The 22,185-nt window shown below is 48.8% G+C and overlaps 1 protein-coding gene across 4 annotated transcripts in view; it reads right to left on the reverse strand.

The window, feature by feature from the left end:
* FLNB (filamin B) overlaps positions 1–827 on the reverse strand; it is a gene marked incomplete at its 5' end in the record, with an annotated part of 140,471 nt that extends 139,644 nt beyond the window's left edge. For all 4 annotated transcript variants that reach the window (XM_079712178.1, XM_079712177.1, XM_079712176.1 and 1 more), the window contains one exon: positions 536–827. In XM_079712178.1, coding sequence (XP_079568304.1) covers positions 536–827 — 292 coding nt within the window. The remainder of the gene's footprint in view (positions 1–535) is intronic.
* Between the last annotated feature and the right edge of the window lie 21,358 nt (positions 828–22,185).

Here is a 22,185-nt window from a genome sequence, read left to right on the forward strand (position 1 = left end):
CCCATCTCCACCTGGCGGGAGGGCCCCAGGTTCAGAGAACAGTCCCTCCCCAGGCCTCCCTACCTGGCCTCCAAGCCAACGCCCATTCCGCGGCCGCCGAGCGCAGCGGCCTGGGCGCAGCTGGGCGAGCACTCCGGGGAGCGTCTGACTAGGGCCCCAGCCCCAGGGACGGCGGACCAGAGGTCTCCAGTCCCCCAGCTGCCGCAGGGGCACCCCAGGTGCAGAGAAGTGCCACAGCCCCACCTCTCCCCGTGCGGCCCCAGCCCGAGCCTTCAACCCACCGCCCCCCAGAGACGCACGGCGCGAAACTCTCACACGACAGCGGCACCCCAGGGGATGGCTCCCAGGAGGGGGCCTAGGCTCCCTTTGTCCTCATTGCTCGGGGACGACGTCCCCCGGCCTTGGAGCCCACACACAACTCGCGGCTGCTGGGCGCCGTGGGGTCGCGCGACAGGGAGCTTCAGCCCCCGCGGGGGCGCACGCGCGGGGGCGCGAGGTGAACACCGCCGGCGCCTGGCCCGGCCAGTGCACTCACCGATGGACACGAGCTTGATGTTTTCACGGTCCAGGAACTCGAGCGCCACGGACACGTTCTCGAGCTGCATCTGGCGGAAGGTGGGCCGCTGGTGGTACTTGCGGTACATGTGCTTTTGGCTGAGCACCTCCAGAAGCGCGATGAGCCGCAGCCCGTCGCTCAGGTCGGTCTGCAGGTTCCCTATGCGTTTGTTCACGCACTTGAGGTGCTCGTTGCACCAACGCGTGAACGTGTTCTGCTGGATCTTCTTCCACGGCGCGTCCTCCGCCAGGTCCTTCTCGGTCACCGGCATCCTGGCGGCGGAGAGAGCAATATGCACAGCGAGCTGCCGGGGACGGGCGTAGGGAGGCCCAAGGGCCGGGGAAGCGAAAAACCGAAGCGGAGCGGGAGCGGGAGCGGGGCTCGAACTCGCTGCTTCCGAAGCCGCGACCGGGACTGCTCTGCGTTCGCCTGCCCGTGGCCGCCCGAGGCGTCTGGCCCCGCGCCTGCGCATTGAGCCGACCCCGCCCCTGAAGCCCCGCCCCGTCCCAACCCTCTGGCGGGAGTTCCCGGGCCACGCTCTCCCCCTGCCGCTCAAAGAGGGCACTGCGTCCCGCGAACTGCAAGGCGTCCCGGGACCCCGTGCTCTGTGCTCACAGCCTCCGCTAAAGGAAGCTCGGCGGGAGATCCGCAAGGAGAGGGTCACCCGGTCCCAGAGTGAGGGGACGTGCAGAGGTGGGAACATGGACAGAATGGGCAGGGACGGCCGTTTGAGTCACGGGAGAGGGGTTGGCGGGGAGGGGTATTTCATCCATCTACAGGTTCAGTAAGGTTCAATAAGGGATTTTATTGAGCTCCTGCTGTGTGCCAGGCTCTGTGTTAGGCGCTGTGGACACCGTGAAGGAAATGGACATCTTACATTTCATCTTAAGTAAACTCATATGAATTATAATATCATTCATAGCATTTATTGAGGGCCTACTGTATGCCAGCCTTCTCAGCGCCTGCCAACCAATGGTAAATAAGAAAAATTTATAACTTAACCTTGAGGAGTTCATAGACTAATAGGAGAGAAAAGTATAAATCAACTATCACAGACAGCTTAATGGTACTGATAGAAATGAACAACAACTTGCTGTGTATATTAGTTTCCTAATGCTGCTGTAACAAATTACCAAAACTTTGTCTTTAAAAAAACCACACATTGTTGGCACTCCCCTGGTGGCGCAGTGGTTAAGAATCTGCCTGCCAATTCAGGGGACACGGGTTTGAGCCCTGGTCCGGGAGGATCCCACAGGCTGCGGAGCAACTAAGCCCGTGTGCCACAACTACTGAATCCCTTGCACCTAGAGCCCATGCTCCGCAACGGGAGAGGCCACCACAATGAGAGTCCCGCAGAGAGAGCCCTTGCACAGCAACGAAGACCCAACGCAGCCAAAAATAAATAAACAAGCTTAAAAAAAACACACACATTATTATCTGTAGTTTAGAGTCCCTCACAGGTCTCACTGAGCTAAAATCAAAGCACTGGCAGGATGCATTCCTTTCTGGAGGCTCTAGGGAAGAACCCATTTCTTTGCCTTTTCCAACTTCTAGAAGCTTCCCAAATTCCTTGGCTGAGGCCTATTCCTCCAACTTCAAAACCAGCAACATCAGGCAGGGTCTTTCTCATGCTGTCATCTCTCAGGTTCTCCACAGTCACACCTTCCTCTAATGCTTTTAAGGACCCAGCTGGGAAGAGGGGTTGGGCAGGATGAATACATATCAAGGGCTTCCAGCCCTAGGAGAAGTCAGCAGATTTGTGGTGACATTCTGTAACAGGTCATTTGTATACAAGGTGAAGTGCTTTCTTCAGACAGATTGCCTCACTGACTGGAAATGCTCAAAACCGCCTTAGGGGAAAGACGGTATTGCCTGGCCCTGGCCCATTGTTGGGATCAGTAACTATCTGAAGTCTCATTCCCCTCCTTAGTGGTTAAGTGAAGACATTTGCTGGAGATCAGCTGATAAGGACTAGACAAATCTGGACTTGTACCTGGGTTTATCGCCAAAGTCTGTACTATGCCTAAAAGAGCCCATGCTGTTCCCAGCCTGGCCCTTGCCTTTGTCCACACAATCTGAGCAGCAGATTCACTAGAGGCAGTTTAGGTAATCTTACTTATCCCATGCCCAAGGCTTCTGGTTCCTCATGCTTTCCTCCATCCAAAGGCATCCATCAAAACTTATCAGCCAGCGTCTCACTCCGAAGGGGACCTCCTCCCTGCTAGGTGAGACTGGAGCTAATGTGATCAACTCAGCTCACTCGGCAGCTGATAATGTACTAAGGTTCTCCTTTCTTATGAGATATTTCTGTTTTCACCAGGTCTTGACACACATAACTAAATAAGTTCTGCATCTAAATATCCAGTCCACTTCACTCTGAGCTGAGACATCCCTGTCTTAGGATGAAGCTGGTGATTCTCTCCAGTCAATCAGAAGACACTTAAGAGTTCTCTAGGAAGCAGTTTATGGGGAGTGAAGGGGATTCAGCAACCTTGGTGGAGGAGGGTGGTCAGTGCCTTTGGTGACAAGGAGAGGAAGCAGACAAGGTCTTCAAATGGCTCTTTATCAATATGTGATAAAAGATGAGGGCTGAACAACTCAGGGCAGGCATTTCTGCAGGGAGCGTTTTAGCCAATGCATTCCACAGTTTTGCTGACAAGGCCTTCACTTCAAACACCCAATCTGTTTTCTAAATTTTTTCCTAGGCTTCTTTGATCTCTTTTTGGTAGAACCATCCAGAATGGAAGAGTGTAGAGAAGCAAAAGGCTCAGGCTTTCGGTGTGAATTCTGGCTATCCTGGCTCGATGACCTTGAACAAATAACCTCAGCAAGCCTGTTTTCTCATCCGGGAAATGGAGCCAACACATCAACTCCTGGGGTTATTAAATAATGCAAGCAAAACTCTTAGCAGAGTGCTGGAATACCATCAGCGCTCAATAAATGTAACTGAAAACTCGGCAAAATTAACAGAGACTTCTCAACCAGACGCTGAAAAATCTAGAATTAGCTGCATTTTCCCAGACTCCAGTCTGTCTCTGTAAGAAGCCAAGCCTCCTCTCCACGTCTGTTACCCACAGATGTTGACACCAATCTGTTCCAGCCCCGCAAGATCCCAGTCAGAATGAACTGACAAAGAAAACATAAGTAGAGCAGTAACCCCTACATGTCAGGATGGACCTGACAAGACAACAGCAAATTCACAGACATCCACAAGGAAGAGTCTACCTGTACCTGAAGATAAACATCGGGTGGAAGGTTGGAGCACTGTGAGCCTGCTTCTCAAAGTTGTGCGATTTGCCAGGTCAGCCCATAGGAGTAGGACTGGAGGGAGCTCTTCTACCCGAGCAAGTGTGCAGAAGTTCCTCCAATCCCACCGCCAGGCCTTTGCTCAGGCAGTCCCTCTGTCAAGAGCGCTCTCATCTCTCCCCTCCAACTTGGAAAAAGCATGCCCATCCCCCAGTCCCCTCACTCTCACAGCTTGTGTGGTCCCAATGCTTGTTTTATGCTGAAGTTTACTTGCTGTTTTCACTTGCTGAAGGAGGGCAACTGTCATCTCTGTCCCCTTGCAAGATGCAAGGGGTTTAAGACCTAACAGAGCCTCCACTGTCCAACATAAGTATGAGGAGAGCCACACTGTAACTTTAAATGTTCTAATGATACCAAAGAGTTATTAAGTACCCTTTTTGTGTGTGTGTGTGGTACGCGGGCCTCTCACTGTTGTGGCCTCTCCCGCTGCGGAGCACAGGCTCCGGACGCGCAGGCTCTGCGGCCATGGCTCACGGGCCCAGCTGCTCCGCGGCATGTAGGATCTTCCCGGACCGGGTCACGAACCTGTGTCCCCTGCATCAGCAGGCGGACTCTCAACCACTGCACCACCAGGGAAGCCCTAAGTACCCTTTAAAAAGTAAAAGGGAGCTTCCCAGTTTCCATCCCTGGTCTGGGAGCTAGATCCCATGTGCAACCGTAACTAAGAGTTCGCATGCCACAACTAAGGAGCCGGCGAGCCACAACTAAGGAGTCTGCCTGCCACAACTAAGACCCAATGCAACCAAATAAATTTTTTTAAAAAGATGTGTAATAGGGCTTCCCTGGTGGCGCAGTGGTTGAGAGTCCGCCTGCCGATGCAGGGGACATGGGTTCGTGCCCCTGTCCGGGAGGGTCCCACATGCCGCGGAGCGGCTGGGCCCGTGGGCCATGGCCGCTGGGCCTGCGCGTCTGGAGCCTGTGCTCCGCAACGGGAAAGGCCGCGGCAGTGAGAGGCCCGCGTACCACAAAAGAAGAAAAAAAAAAAAAAAGATGTGTAATAATAATAGTGGTAGTATAGCTGTAATAGTAATAATAATAACAGAAGCTTCTGCTTCTCAAGTAGTGTTATTCTCATTTAATCATCACAACAACTCCAGGAGGTGTTGTTATTATCCCCATTTTACAGGTAAGGAAACTGAGGCTGAGAGGAGTAGTCATATGCCTAAGGTCACAGAGTGACAGAGACTGGATACTAAGTAAAGACTAAGAAAGGCAATAGTCATGATTAAGAGCAGGGACCTGCAGCTGCCCCTGACTTTATTTCCTTACCTGTAATCTACATTAACAATGTACCTCCTAGGAGTTTCTGACAAATGGGAAGCTAGATGTATAGCACTTAGCATGTACGTGTCAGCTGAGAGAGCTGATACTGCTATTATTGTCATGATTATGTGACAATGTGAGTGGACATCAAAGAGGAAGACTGAAAGTTCCAGGTTTAGAAGCCTGCTTTCCAAAGGGAACAGAGGTGAAGACGAAGAACCAGGACTTGCAAAATAAATTTTTGCTCTCCCCAGATGCATCTTTCCCCCAGGGCAGGGCCCTTCTCAGCTGTAATTTTACACCAATGTCCACACCCTGCCAGAAAGAAAGAAAGCAAAATGTAAACGAGAATATTTGCTCTGTCTCCACCCCCTAGAGAAAGAGGAGCTCGTTCTCTTAGCAGCTCCCTGGAGAAGTGGGAGGGTTCACCCTCCACTGCCAGCCCCGACTGCAAAGGTCCTGGGACCATGTGAGTGGGGTGCTGGAAGGAAGCCCACTCTGGTGGGGAGAAGGGGGAGGGCTGCTGGGAGATCTGGCCTTCCCCAAAAAAGGTGTCAAAAGGCAGCAGCACTGTGCAAGGGCCCCACTACCCAGCCCTGCCCTGAGATTAGGTGGCGGCTGCTAGGAGGAGGCACAGATCTTCACCCCACTCACCCACCTCGTAAGGTGGAAATCAAAACGGGCAGAGCAGTGATCATGAAAGCCATTCTTTACTGGATTCACACAATGGGCTACGTGACTGTGGTTTTAGCTCTATTCTGTCCTTCGATCTTACAGCTGTAGTTACTGGCCACTTCCTAGTGCTAGGTACTGAGCCAAGCATGTCCATGAGTTATCTTTTTTAATCGTCTCAAGAACACTGTGAGCTTGGTGCTATTGTTATCAGCCCCATATTACAAGTAGGGAAATTGAGGCTGCAAAAAATAATAATAATAATAATAAGTTCACATTCTCAGAGTCCCTTGGGAATTAGGTGTCAGATTCTGGATTCAAAGCCTGGTCTCACCAACTCCAGAGGCCAGTTCTGAGTCTCTAAGCTCAACAGGCTCTCAGAGCCCACAGCCCTGACTTCCAGGAGCACAGTTTGTCCAGCGAAGGCAAAAGAATGAAGGCAGTGGCCACTATCCACTGGACATCTGCGTTGTTCATTCAGCAGGTGCGGGAGTCAGGGTCTGCTGAGGACCTTGGCTTCCTCCCTTGAGGCCTTCCCTTCCCAGCCCAAGGTGGAACTCACTGCCCCATATTCCACCCCAGACTTGCTGGAATCACCAAAAAAAAAAGAAAAAAGAAAAATTAGTTTGCAAATGACTGGGCCCTCTTCCTCCACACAGTCTGGCTTTGGCTTCTTCGGAAGATTTATGTGTAGGTCTCGTTTGTTTTTTTAAAGTGCAGACAAATGCCACAGGGCACTTTTCAGCTAAAGAAAACCCTGTCTAGCCGCTGCTCACCTGGCAAGCCCAGTCTGCCTTCCAGCTGGAACAGAGCTGCCCCTTTGTGGATGGCTGGACAGCTGACAAAGCCCTTTTCCTTCCTTATCTCATCCACTCCCTCCGCCCCCACTGCTCCGAGGGCCAGGATTAGTAGTATTACTCTCAGAGCACTCAAGGACAGGGACTGTTTATCCCTAGGGTCTAAGAGAGTGGAGGCACTGAATTGACGGGGAAGAAGGCTCCAGGCCACGTGGTTAGCGTCAGGGTCAGAGCTCAACGTTGTGTCTTCTGACTCTAAAGCCTTCTCTAGGGCTCCTTTTGGATATTCAAGGATGTTTACTGCACTGACTCTAACAGCCACGTGCCCCTCACTGGTGAGTCCCTCACATGCACTGTAGCCTTGCTCCTCCATGTGGTCCCGCCAGCAGCTCGGGCAGTACCTGGGGGTGTGCAGAACCTCAGGTGCCACCCTGGACCTGCTGAATCCAAAGCTGCAGTTTAACAAGATCCCCAAGGCGATTCCTGTGCTCATTGAAGTTGCTAAGTCCCACATTACAGTACATCCATCTGGTGGACCACCTTGCCACTTTTTACAAAAGGATGTGATGGATCTACGTAGGCTGATGGAAAAGGATCTCAGAACTTATTGTTATGTGGGGAAAAAGAAAAGCAAGTTACAGATCAATACGCATTTGTATGATTCAATTTGTATACACATTAAAAAAAAATAACACTTGTACACGTTAATATATGCACAGAGTTGATCAGCCAGGCAGCCTATTAGGGTGCTAGTCTAGAAGGGGAACCCAAACAGCACTGAACTAGATCAAAACACAGTGCCAGTTCACTCAGGTTTCCATGCGGGACAGACCTGTGGTAACCAGTGCTCAGAGGGAAATAGCCTCCTCTGGGGGAAACTAGAACATTCCCTTCTTTGGGACTAGGAGCAACTCTAGGCTGTGCCACCATGCCAGAGTCCAGCTAGGCGACAATTCTCTCAGGTCCCTGGTCTGTCAGCTTAGTCCTTGGCCAGAGATGTGTGCTTCCCCGAGACCTAGTGATTTGTTAGTGCGTCACCTGAATCCTAGCCCATAATACAGCCCCCAAGAAACTGACTGCTCGGACTTCCCTGGTGGTCCAGTGGTTAAGACTCCGTGCTTCCAATGCAGGGGGCACAGGTTTGATCCCTGGTCAGGGAAGTAAGATCCCACATGCCATGCGGCGCAGCCAAAAAAAAAAAAAGAAACTGACTGCTTGGACAACTACAATTCCAGGACAATTCCAAGTAAGTGAAAAGGTCAGATTTCATTCTGTGTATGTAATAAATTCTTTGTTTCAAAAAGAAAGAGGAATGATCTATTTTATTAACAGGAAATCAGTTTCTCCACATCCTGCCTAAGTAAATTTTGAACCACTGTTTTTAAAATATCAAGTTGAGGGGATGCCAAATTATAAGCCTGCCCAGGGCACCTCTGTGTCTCAGTCTGGCTCTGTATGTGCATAAAAAAAACAACAACAAAGAAACCTTGGAAGGATTTATAGGAAACAGTTAAGCAAGCCAATCACTAGGAGGTAGAATTATAAGAAGTTTTACTTTCTGCCTTAACGAGTTTCTTTCTTCCTTAAATGTTTTGAAACATGCACTGTTGGTGGGAATGTAAAATAGTAAAACCATTTTGGAGAGCGGTTTCTTAAAAAGTTAAACGTATGATCCAGCCATTCCACTCCTAGGTAATTACCCAAGGGAAATAAAATCATGTGTCTATAAAAGGACTTGTACTTGGATGTTTGTACCAGCTTTATTTGTAATTGCCCAAAACTGGAAACATCCAAAGGTCCATTTAACAGGTGAATGGATGAACACACTGTGGTGCATCCATACAATGAACTAGTCAGTACTCAGCAATAAAAAGTAAGGACCTACTGACACACACAACAACATAGATGAATCTCAAAATTATTATGCTCAGTGAAAGGAGCCAGGCAAAAAAAGAATACATACTGTATGATTTCATTTATGTAAAACTCTAAAAAATGCAAGCTATTTATAGTGACGGAAAGCAGATCAGTGAGTGTCTGGGGATGTAGGGGGTAAGTGGGGAGGGATGGGAGGGAGAGATTACAAAAAAGTATAAGGAAACTTTTTGGAGTGATGGATATATTCCTCATTTTGATCATAATAATGGTATCATGAATATATATTTGTGTGTGTGTTTATGGGTATGTATGGGTGGGTGTGTAAAAACATCACATTATGCACTTCAAATATGTGCTGTTTACTGTAAGTATATCATAACAAAGAAGAAGAGAGAAAAGAAAAGAAAGAAGAAAAGAGAGGTAGGGAGGGAGGAAGGGAAGGAAGGGAGGGAGGGAGGGAAGAAGGGAGGGAGGAAGGAAGAAAGGAAAGAAAAAAAACAAATCTTTTTTTAAGTTTATGGGTAGAAAAAAGCAAAGGCACACCCACATTAAAACGTGTGCTCGGGCTTCCCTGGTGGCGCAGAGGTTGAGAGTCCGCCTGCCGATGCAGGGGACGCGGGTTCGTACCCCGGTCTGGGAGGATCCCACGTGCCGCGGAGCGGCTGGGCCCGTGAGCTATGGCCGCTGAGCCTGCGCATCCGGAGCCTGTGCTCCGCAACGGGAAAGGCCACAACAGTGAGAGGCCCACATACCACAAAAAAAAAAAAAAAAAAAAAAAAAAAAAAAACGTGTGCTCTTTCACTTGTAAATCTCCTGGTCTCCTCTACCTATCATTGCAGAAAATGCATCAAATGTGATCTTTAATTCAGCTCATTTTAAGACTATCTGTTCCTTTCTCTCCCCCATGTCCCCCACCAAGTGAAGCGGAATCCTGCTGAAATGGAATCAGATAAGGTTTCCTCGCTCCACTATGGCCCCCAGCTTCTCCCCATGGAGCTTACAGGCTGCGAGGAATGTGATGGCATGTTTAGTTTGGAGCAGACTTTGGCCAGTAAATACACTCTCAGCTCAGAGCAGAATCAGCCCTGATAGAAGATAGGCCCTTCCAAAATAGATGGAGGTCAGTCCTCTGTCCAAAAGCTCCATGTAGATCTTTAACAGTGAGGGGAGGGGAGGGGAGGGGAGGGGAGGGGGAGGCGTAACCACAGCATTCTCCTCAGTGTCACTGGAGCCTAACTGGGAAAGCTCTTGGCCCTCAGTGTCACTGGAGCCTAACTGGGAAAGCTCTTGGCTACAGAAGCTCACTGAGAAGTAACAAGAAAACAATCAGAACATGGCTGGCCAAGCTTAACGAGGTCTCGGATGGTCCCCCGTTCTCCAAGTGTGAGAGGTTTGCACCTCTGTTGGCCTCAATGGTTGACCAGCCATGTGATCCCAAGTTGGTTAGGACCAGAGGGAGTCCACTGGACCAGACGGCTTTCTAGAACGCAAAACTCTAGTAACAGCAATGATAATCATGACATCTGGTGCTGAGCACACATCTATCGCCACGTTTAATCCTTACACAACTCCATGAAGTAGGAACTGAGTCCCAGAGAGGTTAAGCAAGCATCCTATTAATAGGTCTGAATCCAGGGCCCATGCTCTGGGCCATAGCACCACACTGCCTCCCAGGAAACCATTGGAAGTCCAGGCATGGCAGAGATTCTGGACTCAGACCCAGGTTCAAATTCCCATTCTGCATTGATGAGTTATGCAGGAATAATAATAATACCCACCTCACACTTGCAAAATCACGTGGGTAATGAGGGCTGAGCATAGCAGGTGATCAGGAAGTGGTAGCTGCCATCATTTTCATCACCATCATCATCACTATCAGTGTCCAGAAGACCATCCAAAGCTGCTTCTCAATAAAAGAGAGACAAGGACCAGCATTGTAAATAGTAAAGGCTGGGGCTAGGACCAAAACCTAGGCAGTGGCTCAGAACCTGTGATCCAACAACTACAAATTTTAATTTCAGTATCATATTTTCCAGTTCTGGGACTTCCATTTAATTATTTTTTTATAGTTTCCAGTTTCCTGCTGAAATTCTTGTTATCTAATTTCTTGAATGCCTTAATCACAGTTATTAGAGTCCCACCTCAAGCCTGGGGTTTTATTAAGGAACCGCCACCATGGGTCAGTCCTCACTCCAATTTTTGTTCCCCCAGACCTTGAGACACCAAAGCTCTGCCAGCTTCTTAGCCTCTCAGCTGCCCCAGTCAGTACACTCCTTGAGGGGAAAAGCAACTCCCAGTTACAGGCTTGTCTTTCTCAATCATTTCTAGGTGCTCTTGACAGAAGGGGTGACCTGATACTAGCTCACCTGCCGTGGCCAGAAGCAGGAAGTACCAGCCCTCCCCCCAACCCCATCCTCTTGCTGCTTCTCTGCCAACATGGATAAAGACTGCAAAATTAAAAAGCAAAAAGAGAAAAGATAGGTGACATTGCAGTTTTCAAAGTTGTGTTATTTACTTATTTGGGAGACATTTTCCTCTATTTCATTTCAAGAAATACTACACGATATAGTTTCTGAAGGAAATGAATGATAAAAGCTGCCATTTATTGAGCACTTCAAAAGGACTTAATTGTTTTAAGCATTTTACGTGTATTAACTCAGTCCTCATTAAAAGGCTGAGAGTAGGTTTTGCCACCTCCACTGCCATGGGTGAAGGAGCCAAGGCCCAGAGAGGTGAAGACATTGGCCCCAAAACACACAGCTTTTTTTTTTTAACATCTTTATTGGAGTATAATTGCTTTACATTGTTGTGTTAGTTGCTGCTGTATAACAAAGTGCATCAGCTATACATATACATATATCCCCATACCCCCTCCCTCTTGCATCTCCCTCCCTCCCACCCTCCCTATCCCACCCCTCTAGGTGGTCACAAAGCACTGAGCTGATCTCCCTGTGCTATGAGGCTGCTTTCCACTAGCTAACTATTTTGCATTTGGTAGTGTATATATGTCCATGCCACTCTCTCACTTTGTCCCAGCTTACCCTTCCCCCTCCTCGAAGACACACAGCTTGTACAGCATAGAGCTGAGACATAGACCCAGGTCTGGCCAAACATTCTTCTTTGTGACCTAAGAGCAAGGCATGAGTAATTATAAGGAATTAGAGTATCTGGACTTGAAAGGGCAAGAAAGCCCGAAAAAATTTGCAGACAACAGAAAGAAAATGGCTAAGGAGGATGAAGCAATGTCTAGGGGCAAGAAAGAGTTCTGAATTCTGTTTGGTGAGCCCCAGCTTTGAGGACAGGTAACTTTGCCTCAGTGTCTTCATCTGTAAAATGGAAATGATAAAAGCATTTATCTTACCCCTTGGGCTGTTCATTCCAGGACTTTAGCACTCAACCGCCTTTCCCATTTCCCAGCTCCAAGCAGAACCTGAGACCTTCCCTGTTGAGGGAGGTTTGCTTCAGGTAGAGGAAAACTAGGATTCAGCCAGCTGCACACCTGCCCTGAGCCAAGCCTCACCCTCCTTTGGAAGGAACCTAGATTCGGACGCCAGGCCCTGCAAGGGGGCGGAGAATGGAGAGGGTGCTTTCCCAGGCCAAATGCCAAATCCCTCCAAGTCTGGATGGTCCTACAGGGCAGCGAGGCCCTTCCCACGCAGTCACCCCACACTCAGAGGGCTCACTCAGCCACTCAGTCTGTGCACGTTTACTGAGAACACACCAGTCAATCAGGAGTCTCCTGGTTGCAGGTGACTGAAACCCAGCTGAAAGTCTGAAAGCAAAAAGAGAAATGATTGTCCCTGTAACCAGACAGTCCAAGGGGGTGGTTCAGACGTGTCTGGATCCAGGGGCCTAGGTGACACCTTCAAGATCCACCTCTCTCCCTCAGGGCTCTGCCTTCCCCTCTGCTGGCTTCCTGCTCAGGCAGGCCTCCCCATGTGGTGATGAAGCCGCCCTCCAGCTGCTCCAGGTTCACCTCCTAGGCAGCCCCAATCCAGAGAGAGCTCCTTTTTCCCAGAACTTCCAGCAAAAGTCCAGGGCTGATGCTAGTTGGCTCTGCTGAGCCTGACCCGGTCTCACAGTCTGAGGGACGTGGGCCTCCCCGTGCGCAGCCCTGGACTGTACGTTCACCCCGCCTGGGGGGTGCAGGCAGCCACCTCACTGTTGATATGGGGAGGCATCGAGGACAGATTTGCTGAGCCCCGCCTCTGCCAGACACTTTTCCAAGTCCTGTAGAGGTATTTAAATCTCACAGAACTCTGTGAGTTAACTGCCATCAGGTGGGGCGGGAGGGGCCATATAGGAGTGGGGGAGTGGGAGGTACGAACTATTGGCTGTAAGAGCGGCTCAGAGATGTATCGTACAACACGAGGAATATAGCCAATATTTTGTAGTAACTGTAAATGGAAAGTAGACTTTAAAATTTGTATAAAGGGCTTCCCTGGTGGTGCCGTGGTTAAGAATCTGCCTTCCAATGCAGGGGACGCGGGTTCAATCCCTGGTTCGGGGAGATCCCACATGTCGCAAAGCAACTAAGCCCACGCGCCACAACTACTGCGCCTGTGCCCTAGAGCCCGCGCACTGCAACTACTGAGCCCACGTGCCACAACTACTGAAGCCCGCGTGCCTAGAGCTCATGCTCTGCAACAAGAGAAGCCACCACAATGAGAAGCCCACGCACCGCAACGAAGAGTAGCCCCCGCTCACCACAACTAGAGAAAGCCCAAGGGCAGCAATGAGGACCCAACACAGCCAAAAATAAAATAAATTAAATAAATAAATAAAAATTTAAAAATAAAATTTGTATAAAAATAGGGACTTCCCTGGTGGTCCAGTGTTAAAGAATCCACCTTCCAATGCAGGGGATGCAGGTTCGATCCCTGGTCGGGGAACTAAGATCCCACATGCTGCGGGGCAACTAAACCCACCCGCCACAACTACAGAGTTTGCAGCCTCAACAAGAGAGCCCACATGCCACAAACTACAGAGCCCACGTGCCGCAACTAGAGAAGAGAAAACCTGCACACCACAACTAGAGAGAAGCCCAAGTGCCTCAACTAAAGAAAAAGCCCGAGCGCCACAACGAAGGGACTGCGCACCACAATAAAAGATCCCGCATGCCTCAACGACTCGATGCAGCCAAAAAAAAAAAATTGTATAAAAAAATTTTAATAAAGAGAAAGAAAATAGGAACATACACACAAAAAATACCATCAGGCAGGTGAGGAAACTGAGGCACAGAGAGGCCAAGTTACCCCAAATTGCACAGTTGGGAGACAGCAAGGCATGGCCTCACACGCGAGCACCTACAGAGACTGCCCTCCTAACCATTGCACCACACGGCTTCTACCATTTCTCCCTCAAGCTCTGGCCACACTGAATCATTTCAGTTCCTCAAATGATTGAGCTTTCTCTCCCCTCCTGGCCTTTGCACTCGCTCCTCTTCTGTTCAGCACCCGCCCTTTCCCTTTCCTCCCAGTCTAGGCTGAAGCAAGCTCGCACTCAGGAAGTCTTCCCTGACCCTTCAGACCAGACGGGCCCTTCTGTGTGCTCCCAGCCCCAGGCACCCCCTGCGATGGGTTGCAATTGCCCGCTGCTTGATGATGTGCCCGCCAGGTGTCAGCTGTTCTCAGGAACCATGCTACATCTGAGCAGTTGGTAGGGGACGGGCTGGTTCAGTAGTTGCATTCGTTTCCTGTGGCTGCTGTAACAAATCACCATAAATGTAGTGGCTTAAATCAACACAGGTGTATTCTCTTTCAGTTCTGGAGGCCAAAAGTCCAAAGTCAGTTTCACTGGGCTAAGATCAAAGTGATGACAGGGCTGGTTCCTTTTGGAGGCTCCAGGGGAGAATCTGTTTCCTTGCCTTTTCCAGCTTCCAGAGGCCACCTGCATCTCTTGGCTCATGACCCTGTCTTCCATCTTCAAAGGGAGCAGTGTAGCATTTTCAAATGTCTTCCTCTCTGTTTCTCTGGTTTGTCATCACATTGTCTTCTGTCTGAAAGACACAGGTGGAGGATACCCTCTTATAAGGACTGTTGTGATTACATCGAGCCCACATGGATAATCCAGGATCATCTCTCTATCTCAAGATCCTTCCCTTAATCACATGTGCAAAATCTCTTTTGCCATAGAAGGTAACAGTCACAGGGTCTGGACGTGGACTACTTGAGGGGCTACTGTTCGTCTACCATGGAGGTGAAGTGTGAGGACTCCGAGCCTGGAAGCCTACTCCTTTTTTTTTTTTTTTTTTTTTTGTGGTACACGGGCCTCTCACTGTTGTGGCCTCTCCCGTTGCGGAGCACAGGCTCCGGACGCGCAGGCTCAGCGGCCATGGCTCACGGGCCCAGCCGCTCCGCAGCATGTGGGATCTTCCCGGACCGGGGCACAAACCCGTGTCCCCTGCATCGGCAGGCGGACTCTCAACCACTGCGCCACCAGGGAAGCCCTGGAAGCCTGCTCTTGAACCCATGTGGTTCAACCTCTAACTTGCTGTGACCAAGTGATTTAACCTCCCTGTGCCCCAGAGGGCAGAGGGCAGGAGGTGACTGAGTAGAGTCGTTTGAGGAACCGAAAGCAATTCAGGCTGTCTGCAGGACAGGGTCACGGGAGGAGCCGCTTGGCTTCAAGCCCCAGCTCTGACTCAGTTTCTGCATCTGTGAAATGGAGATGATAACGGTCCCTACCTCATAGCCCTGGCTGTCGGAGGATTAAATGAGTCAAGACATGTGAAGTGTTGAGCGTGGTGCTTTGGCACAAAAACACTCGATAAATGTTGGAAATTAGATGTTGTCTTAGTTTGGGTTTCCTCGCAAGCAGACCCAATTCTAGGATTCAAATGCAAGACATTTATTTGGGAAGTGATCCCACAAAGCACTAGCAGGGGAGGTGAGAGGTGAGACAGGCAAGGAAGGAAGCCCATAAAGGGTGCGTTAATGAGGGGCTGCTCCTGGGACGAGGAAAGGGGAGGAGCTGGGGGCTTTACCATCAGTTATTGGTGGAGGGCTACTGGGAGACGGGGGGCTGTTCATTCGAGGCCCTTTTGGACTAAGACGTACGGGCAGAGTGTGGACTTAACGATGACTAAATAAGTTAGTGTATGAAAAGCACTCACCCAGCGAGCAGGTGACCAGAACGTCATCAGGCAGAAGGTCTTGGCTGCCAGCAGCTGGAAGTAACTGGCGTAAGCTGAAGGGGGTCTGGGTGTGTGCTGAGCGTGTGCTATAGTCATACCAGAGACCATCCTGCCCGGGGGGCCTGGACTCTGGGGACTACACACACAGTGGCATCCCCCGAAGAGTGTGGCTCCCCCTGTCTTGGAAATGGGCAGGGCCAGCACTGAGGGCCGAGCCTTCTGGGCCCCTCAGAGCAGATGCGAGAGGCTCTTACGCAGTGTCATGTACTTTCTCCAGGACAGGCTGAAGTGGAAATGTTAGCAGGTCCCCACAGGTCTTGACTGCAGGTGCCTGACAGACCAGCTCGGCAGCCCAGGGCCCCAGAGGCCCATAGGAAGGTGGTGTCTGTGGGCAAAGTCCTGATGGGGGATGGAATGACAGGCATGTCCCTGTGCAGTGAAACAGTGAGGTGTGAAGGGCCCAGGGGTGAGGGGTCCATCGGTAAAGGCAGGGAGGAAGATGACCTTTTAAAGAACAGAGGCCATGAGGCTGTGTGGATTTGGGTGGAGGGCAGGGCTGTCGTGGCTTTCTGAGATATTTCAGGCATGAATAATGCTCAGATTGCTGGGGTGGACACGGAAAGAAAAGTGGGGAGTAGTCCTGAAAGATGGAGAAAGGCCAGCTACTCTGCAGTCACTGCAACTTGAGGCCTCAAAGGCACTTCCCTGCAGCAGTGAGGGATGAAGGCTGTTCCAATTTCAGGGCCCCGGCAGGTACCTCATGGCAAGGCCTGAAGCCCAAGGAACAAGGTTGGTTTGGACATCAGGCCAGAGCTCTGGGATGCTGCAACCCAACATCTTCCCAGTCCTCTCTCTGCTCTAAACCCTCGAGAAGTCCAGCTGACAGAATGTGGCCCACTGCTCAGAATGTGGGATTCGGGCCAGGCCTTGACCTCATTTGAGGTTCCAAAAATAGACCTTTTTTTTTTGAGGTACTACTCTAATCCTGGGGCCCCCTGGCTCCATGATCTGTAGATATGACCTTATCTATCTTCTGAGAGACAGAAGAGGAAAATTCAGTGTTACCTGCTAGTCTCCTTGATCCAGGAGAGTCTGTGGTCAAGGACCAGACAGCCTGGGTTCTGATTCCAGCTCTGCCATTCACCAGCTGTGTGACCTTGGGCAAGTTACCTAATCTCTCTGAGCCTCCACTAACTTCCTCTTAGTACAGGCGTTGATCATAATCACACAAACCTGGTAGAATTGTAATGACTAAACAAGTTAGTTCATGTAAGACACTCAGCACAGTGCCAAGCACATAGGAAGCCATTGACTTCTCTAGTTAGTGTGTATTATCTCATTAATTCTGATAGCAACTCAAGCTGTGCTCACCCAGTGCCTGTATGTCCCCCTCAGAGCAAATCATCTTGCTGTGGTGGATTATAACTTCCTGCTAACTTTTCAGATCCTTCCACAGAAGTTCCCGGAGCCAGGAACTCAGCGTTGTTTGCCGCTTTTCCCAGCACAGCACACAAGTGCTCTAAAGATGTTGATTTTGAAAGTATCCCTGCTTTACAGACCAGGAAGCTATGGGCAGAGGGTTTCAGGGACATATTCATGGTTCCCTAGTAATGGGGTCATCCAACTTACAGTCTCCAGCCCATGCCATTCTGCCAATCTGCAATTCTTGAGCACATTTTGTATGTCAGGCCTTGGACCGGGCACCAGGGAGAAACACAGAAAAGAAGGTAAACCTTAGCCCCGTCCTTCAGCATCCTTATCTTTAAAAGGGAGATCATACACTTTTCAAAAAGAAAAATATCCAAATGGCCAACAGGTACATGAAAAGATGCTCAATATCACTAATCATCAGAGAAATGCAAATCAAAACCACAATGAGATATCATCTCACACCTGTTAGAATGGCTATCGTCAAAGAAATAACAAGTATTGGCAAAGATGTGGAGAAAAGGGAACTCTGGTGCACTGTTGGTGGGAAGGTAAACTGGTGCAGCCAGTCTGGAAAACAGTATGGAGGTTCCTCAAAAAATTAAAATAAGAACTACCATATGATCCAGCAATCCCACTTCTGGGTATATATCCTAAGGAAATGAAATCACTCTCTAGGAGAGATATCTGTACCCACATGTTCACTGAAGCATTATTCACAGTAGTCAAGACATGGAAACAATCTAAGTGCCATCAGTGGATGACTGGATTAAGATATTACTCAGCCATAAAATAAAAGGAAATCCTGCCTTTTGCAACAACATGGATGGACCTTGAAGGCATTATAATAAGTGAAATAAGGCAGACAAAGACAAATACTGTATGTTTTCACTTGCATGTGGAATGTAAAAAGCTGAACTCATAGAAATAGAAAGTAGACTGGTGGTTGCTAGGGCTGGAGCGTGAGGGAAATGGGGAGATGTTGGTCAAAGGGGACACGTTTCCAACTTATTCTGGGGATCTAATGCATAGCATGGTGGCTGTAATTAACAATACTGTATTAGATACTTGAAAGTTAAGAGAGTAGATCTGAAATGTTATAACCACAAGAAAGTGGTAATTATGTGAGAGGATGGGGGTGTTAACTAACCTTCCTGTAGTAATCCTTCATTACACTGGACACCTTAAACTTACATGTTGTATGTCAATAATATCGCAATAAAGCTAGAAGAAATGGAGATCATACTATCTCCCTCAAAGGGCTCCTGTGGGCTGAAGTGAAGTTTTGACTGCTAAGAGCCTGGCACAGGGTCCAGACTGAGGCAAGGGCTTGATTACTGGGTGCTAGTACTGGTCTGTGGGCCTTTTCTTGTTCCTTCATCTGAAATTTCCCTTTTCTCCCTTCAGGCCTCCCAAGCTTGACTAGCACCCACTGAGCCAAGTTGTCGCCTCCTCCAAGAAGCAGCTCTACTTCACAGGCTGGCTTAGTTCCTTCTTCTGTGATTTTTTTTTTTTTTTTGGCTGCACCATGCAGCATGCAGGATCCTAGTTCTCTGACCAGGGATCGAACCAGTGCCCCATGCAGTGGAAATGTGGAGTCCCAACAACTGGAACCCCAGGGAAGTCCCCTGTGATCCTAAAATGCCCAAGATTTTGATGCATTCCCCAAACTGGGTTAGTTCTGGACCAGACTGTACACTCTACGAGAAGGGGCCTGGGCCCATCTCAGCCACAGCTGTATCCCTGTTATCTGGCAAAGGATCAGCCACATAATAAATGCTGAGTGAATAAAGGAAACAAACAAGTAGAAAGGAGAATGGATGAATGGATGGATAGATGAACGACAGATGAATGGTTTGATGGGTGGATGGATAGATGGATGGGAGAATGGATAAATGATTGAATGGGTAAATGGATGAATGAATGAAGAGGTGCCAGGCTGAAAGGGAGCACTTCATCCTGCAGGTTGTGGATAGTACTGGGCTGTGGGGCATCCACACATGTGTGGCCTGGAGCCTGACAGTTCAGGCCTGAGGAACCTACATCCCGTCCCCACCCTGGGTGGGGTATTTGCTCTACTCTTATTTCCACAAGGCAATTAACTGCAACCACCTTCCATCCAGGCAGACAGATTCTAGAAAGTCAAACAGCCTTTCCCTCCCTGACTAGGAAAAGAGTGACAAGGTCTTGCCATCCACCAGTGGCTGGCTTCGGGATCCTCGAGTTTGCATTCCCCCAAAGCTCACAGCCCCATCTTTTTATTTTCCTTTTATATATAGCAAAACATTATACTCACTAGCCTTCTGTTTTATCTCAGGCATTTAGGCTCCTGTGACCGCTTCTGGAATTTATCCTCCTGAAAGATAGCATTCACCAATAGAAATCACATGTACTCTGCACTTGATTTTATTTTCATTTGACATATTACCTTTTCATGAGAACAGATACTACTTACCTGTGTAACTGCTGGTAGCTGTGCCAGGCCCTTGCTCTGCAGTAATGTAATTTATTTAATCATCCATCATGTCAGACAACTTGTGTGCTTTACAAGGTCTCATTATGGTTGGGTGTAGAATAGTGTGGCCAGCGTGCTACCTTTGTGTAAAAAAGGTGGTGCAAAGTATGTATATTTACCTGTCTGCGTATAAAATTCCTCTGGAATGATTCATGAGAAAATGGTAACATTGTTACTTTCAGGGATAGAGATGGGGAGAAAATTTTTGCCTTGGATCCTTTGGTATCTTTTGCACTTTAAACCACGATTTTTTTAAAAAAGATAATTAAATTAACATTTTAAAAATCAAGGTTTCCTGCCCTGTCCCACTTGAGGGTGGCTTAGACTTATAGACTCACTTCCAAAGAGTAGAGTTTGGAAAGTGAACAAAATAGTAACTTCACAGTAGAGAAGCCTGACAGACACCACCTTAACCACAAGCTCAAGGTGAATCTCACCAGCAGCGTCATGTGGGTGCCATGGACTCCTGATAGGATGTGACGAGAAGGGCACTTCACCTCTGTGGTGTTCTCTCTAAAAACTTATAACCCAGGTCTACTGGGGAGAAAACCACACAGACTGGTGGGCACTGGACAGGTGACCTGCCATTCCTCCTCAAGACCATCCACATCTTCTTTTGGCAGCGCAGCTTGCGGGATCTCAGTTCCCCAACCAGGGATTGAACCCGGGCCCTCAGCAGTGGAAGCGTGGAGTCCTAACCACTGGACCACCAGGGAATTCCCAAGACTGTCCATGTCTTGAAAAACAGGGAGAAACTGTCACAGACTAAAGGGGAGCCATAAGTAAATGTCATGTGCTTCTCTGGATTGAGTCTTGGAACAGAAAGAGGACATTAGTGGAAAAATCCAGGTGAAACCCAAATCAAGTCTGGAGTTTAGTTAATAGCTGAGTGCCAGTGTCAGTTTCTTGGCTGTGACAAATCCACACAGTAATAAAACGTTAATAATGGGGAACTGGGTGAAGGAACTCTCCACATTATCATTACACCTTTTCTGTAAATCTAAAATGATTCCAAAATTAAAAGTTCACTTAAAAAAATAAAGATTTCCCAAGTTTTAATGAGGAGTAAAACAAAACAAATAGCCCTACTATACCCTTTTGGATTAGGAGCTTGAGTCCGCTTTTTTCTTCTTCGGTCTGTGGTTGCATGTTATGAGTCGGAAGGATGGGGACATTTCCCACATTTCCATCAGCACTTCTGCTGATGGAGGTCTGATTCAGGCCTGGTGTTTGTCTGGGGTTGGCTGAGGCTGTTTCAACACGAGAAATTGCTGTTACCATATAAATAAAATTAATTCCCTTGGTGTTGAGGTTTGCATTTGTTCATTCACCTTAGATGGTGTCCAGATGTTTTCTCTGGGGGAAATGGCTTCAGGCTGAGGGGGTCTGGAGGCTATTGTTTTGGTGCCACATATGCTACTGGCCAGCAAGATGCCAGCTCTCGAGTGCAGAGTTTCTGAATCTCAGTTTGCCTAACCATAAAATGAGATGATAACTTCTCTCTCTTAAAGAACATATGAAAGCACTTTGCAAAAGGTATGATCAGTTCAAATATAAGACCTCAAACTTTTCTACTGGGGGAATAAGCACAGCATGGAAAGTGAGCAGTTGAGAGTTGAGGGTGGGGTGGGTATAGCCCAGAGCAGCCGTCTTCAAAATATGATTTTCTTTTGGTGCTGGGGCGATGGTGGAATCTCAGATTTTAGCTTTATTTTTACTTATTTATTTTTTTAAATAAATTTATTTATTTATTTCTGGCTGTATTGGGTCTTCGTTGTTGCGCCTGGGATTCTCATTGCAGTGTCTTCTCTTGTTGCGGAGCACGGGCTCTAAGCATGCAGTCTTCGGTAGTTGTGACTCACTGGCTTCGGTAGTTGTGGCTCGCGGGCCCCAGAGTGCAGGCTCAGTAGTTGTGGCGCACGGGCTTAGCTGCTCCGCAGCATGTGGGATCTTCGTGGACCAGGGCTCAAACCTGTGTCCCCTGCATTGGCAGGAGGATTCTTAACCACGGCGCCACCAGGGAAGCCCCTGATTTTAGCTTTGAAATTCATGAAACTTGACGTTCTAGTCCATGCAGGGCACACACTAAAGGCCAGGGTCAGCTCCATGGGCATGCTGCCCGTGCAGTCGACAGAGTTGTGTGCTTGGAAGGGCCAGGCATTTAATTTAATACTCTGCTGTCACCATCTTGAAATTCTCCATACTCTCTGAACCAGGGACCCTACATTTTCATTTTACACCAGGCCCTGCAAAACGATGCAGCCTGTCCTGCTAATGGCACTCAGTGTACATGTGTGAAGGCTACAGGCCAACTGGGATTTTGAGGGCAAGGAGAGGAGTGGCTGGAGTTGCAGAGGAGAGGAGATGTGAAGCTGTGGCCTCAGGAAAACAACTCCTAGAGAAGGAGCTGCAATGGGAGGTAGGATTTTCAGGAAGTCTTGCTCTACTAGGAAACTTGCCTTTTAAATTCCTAAGAAACCACCAATAAAATTTTCGTTGCTGATGGTGGGTTGGATTTGTTTTTGGAGGGAGTCCTGTGTCAGGACTGGGTTCCACTCCATCTCCTGCGCCAGGGAGGAAGGCAGGGAGCATGTGCTGGGTGTGCCCTGGATGCCAGCTGCCATGTTGGGTGTGT

The sequence above is a fragment of the Hyperoodon ampullatus genome (assembly GCF_949752795.1).
Source record: "Hyperoodon ampullatus genome assembly, chromosome: 10".
Taxonomy (NCBI): Eukaryota; Metazoa; Chordata; class Mammalia; order Artiodactyla; family Ziphiidae; genus Hyperoodon; species Hyperoodon ampullatus.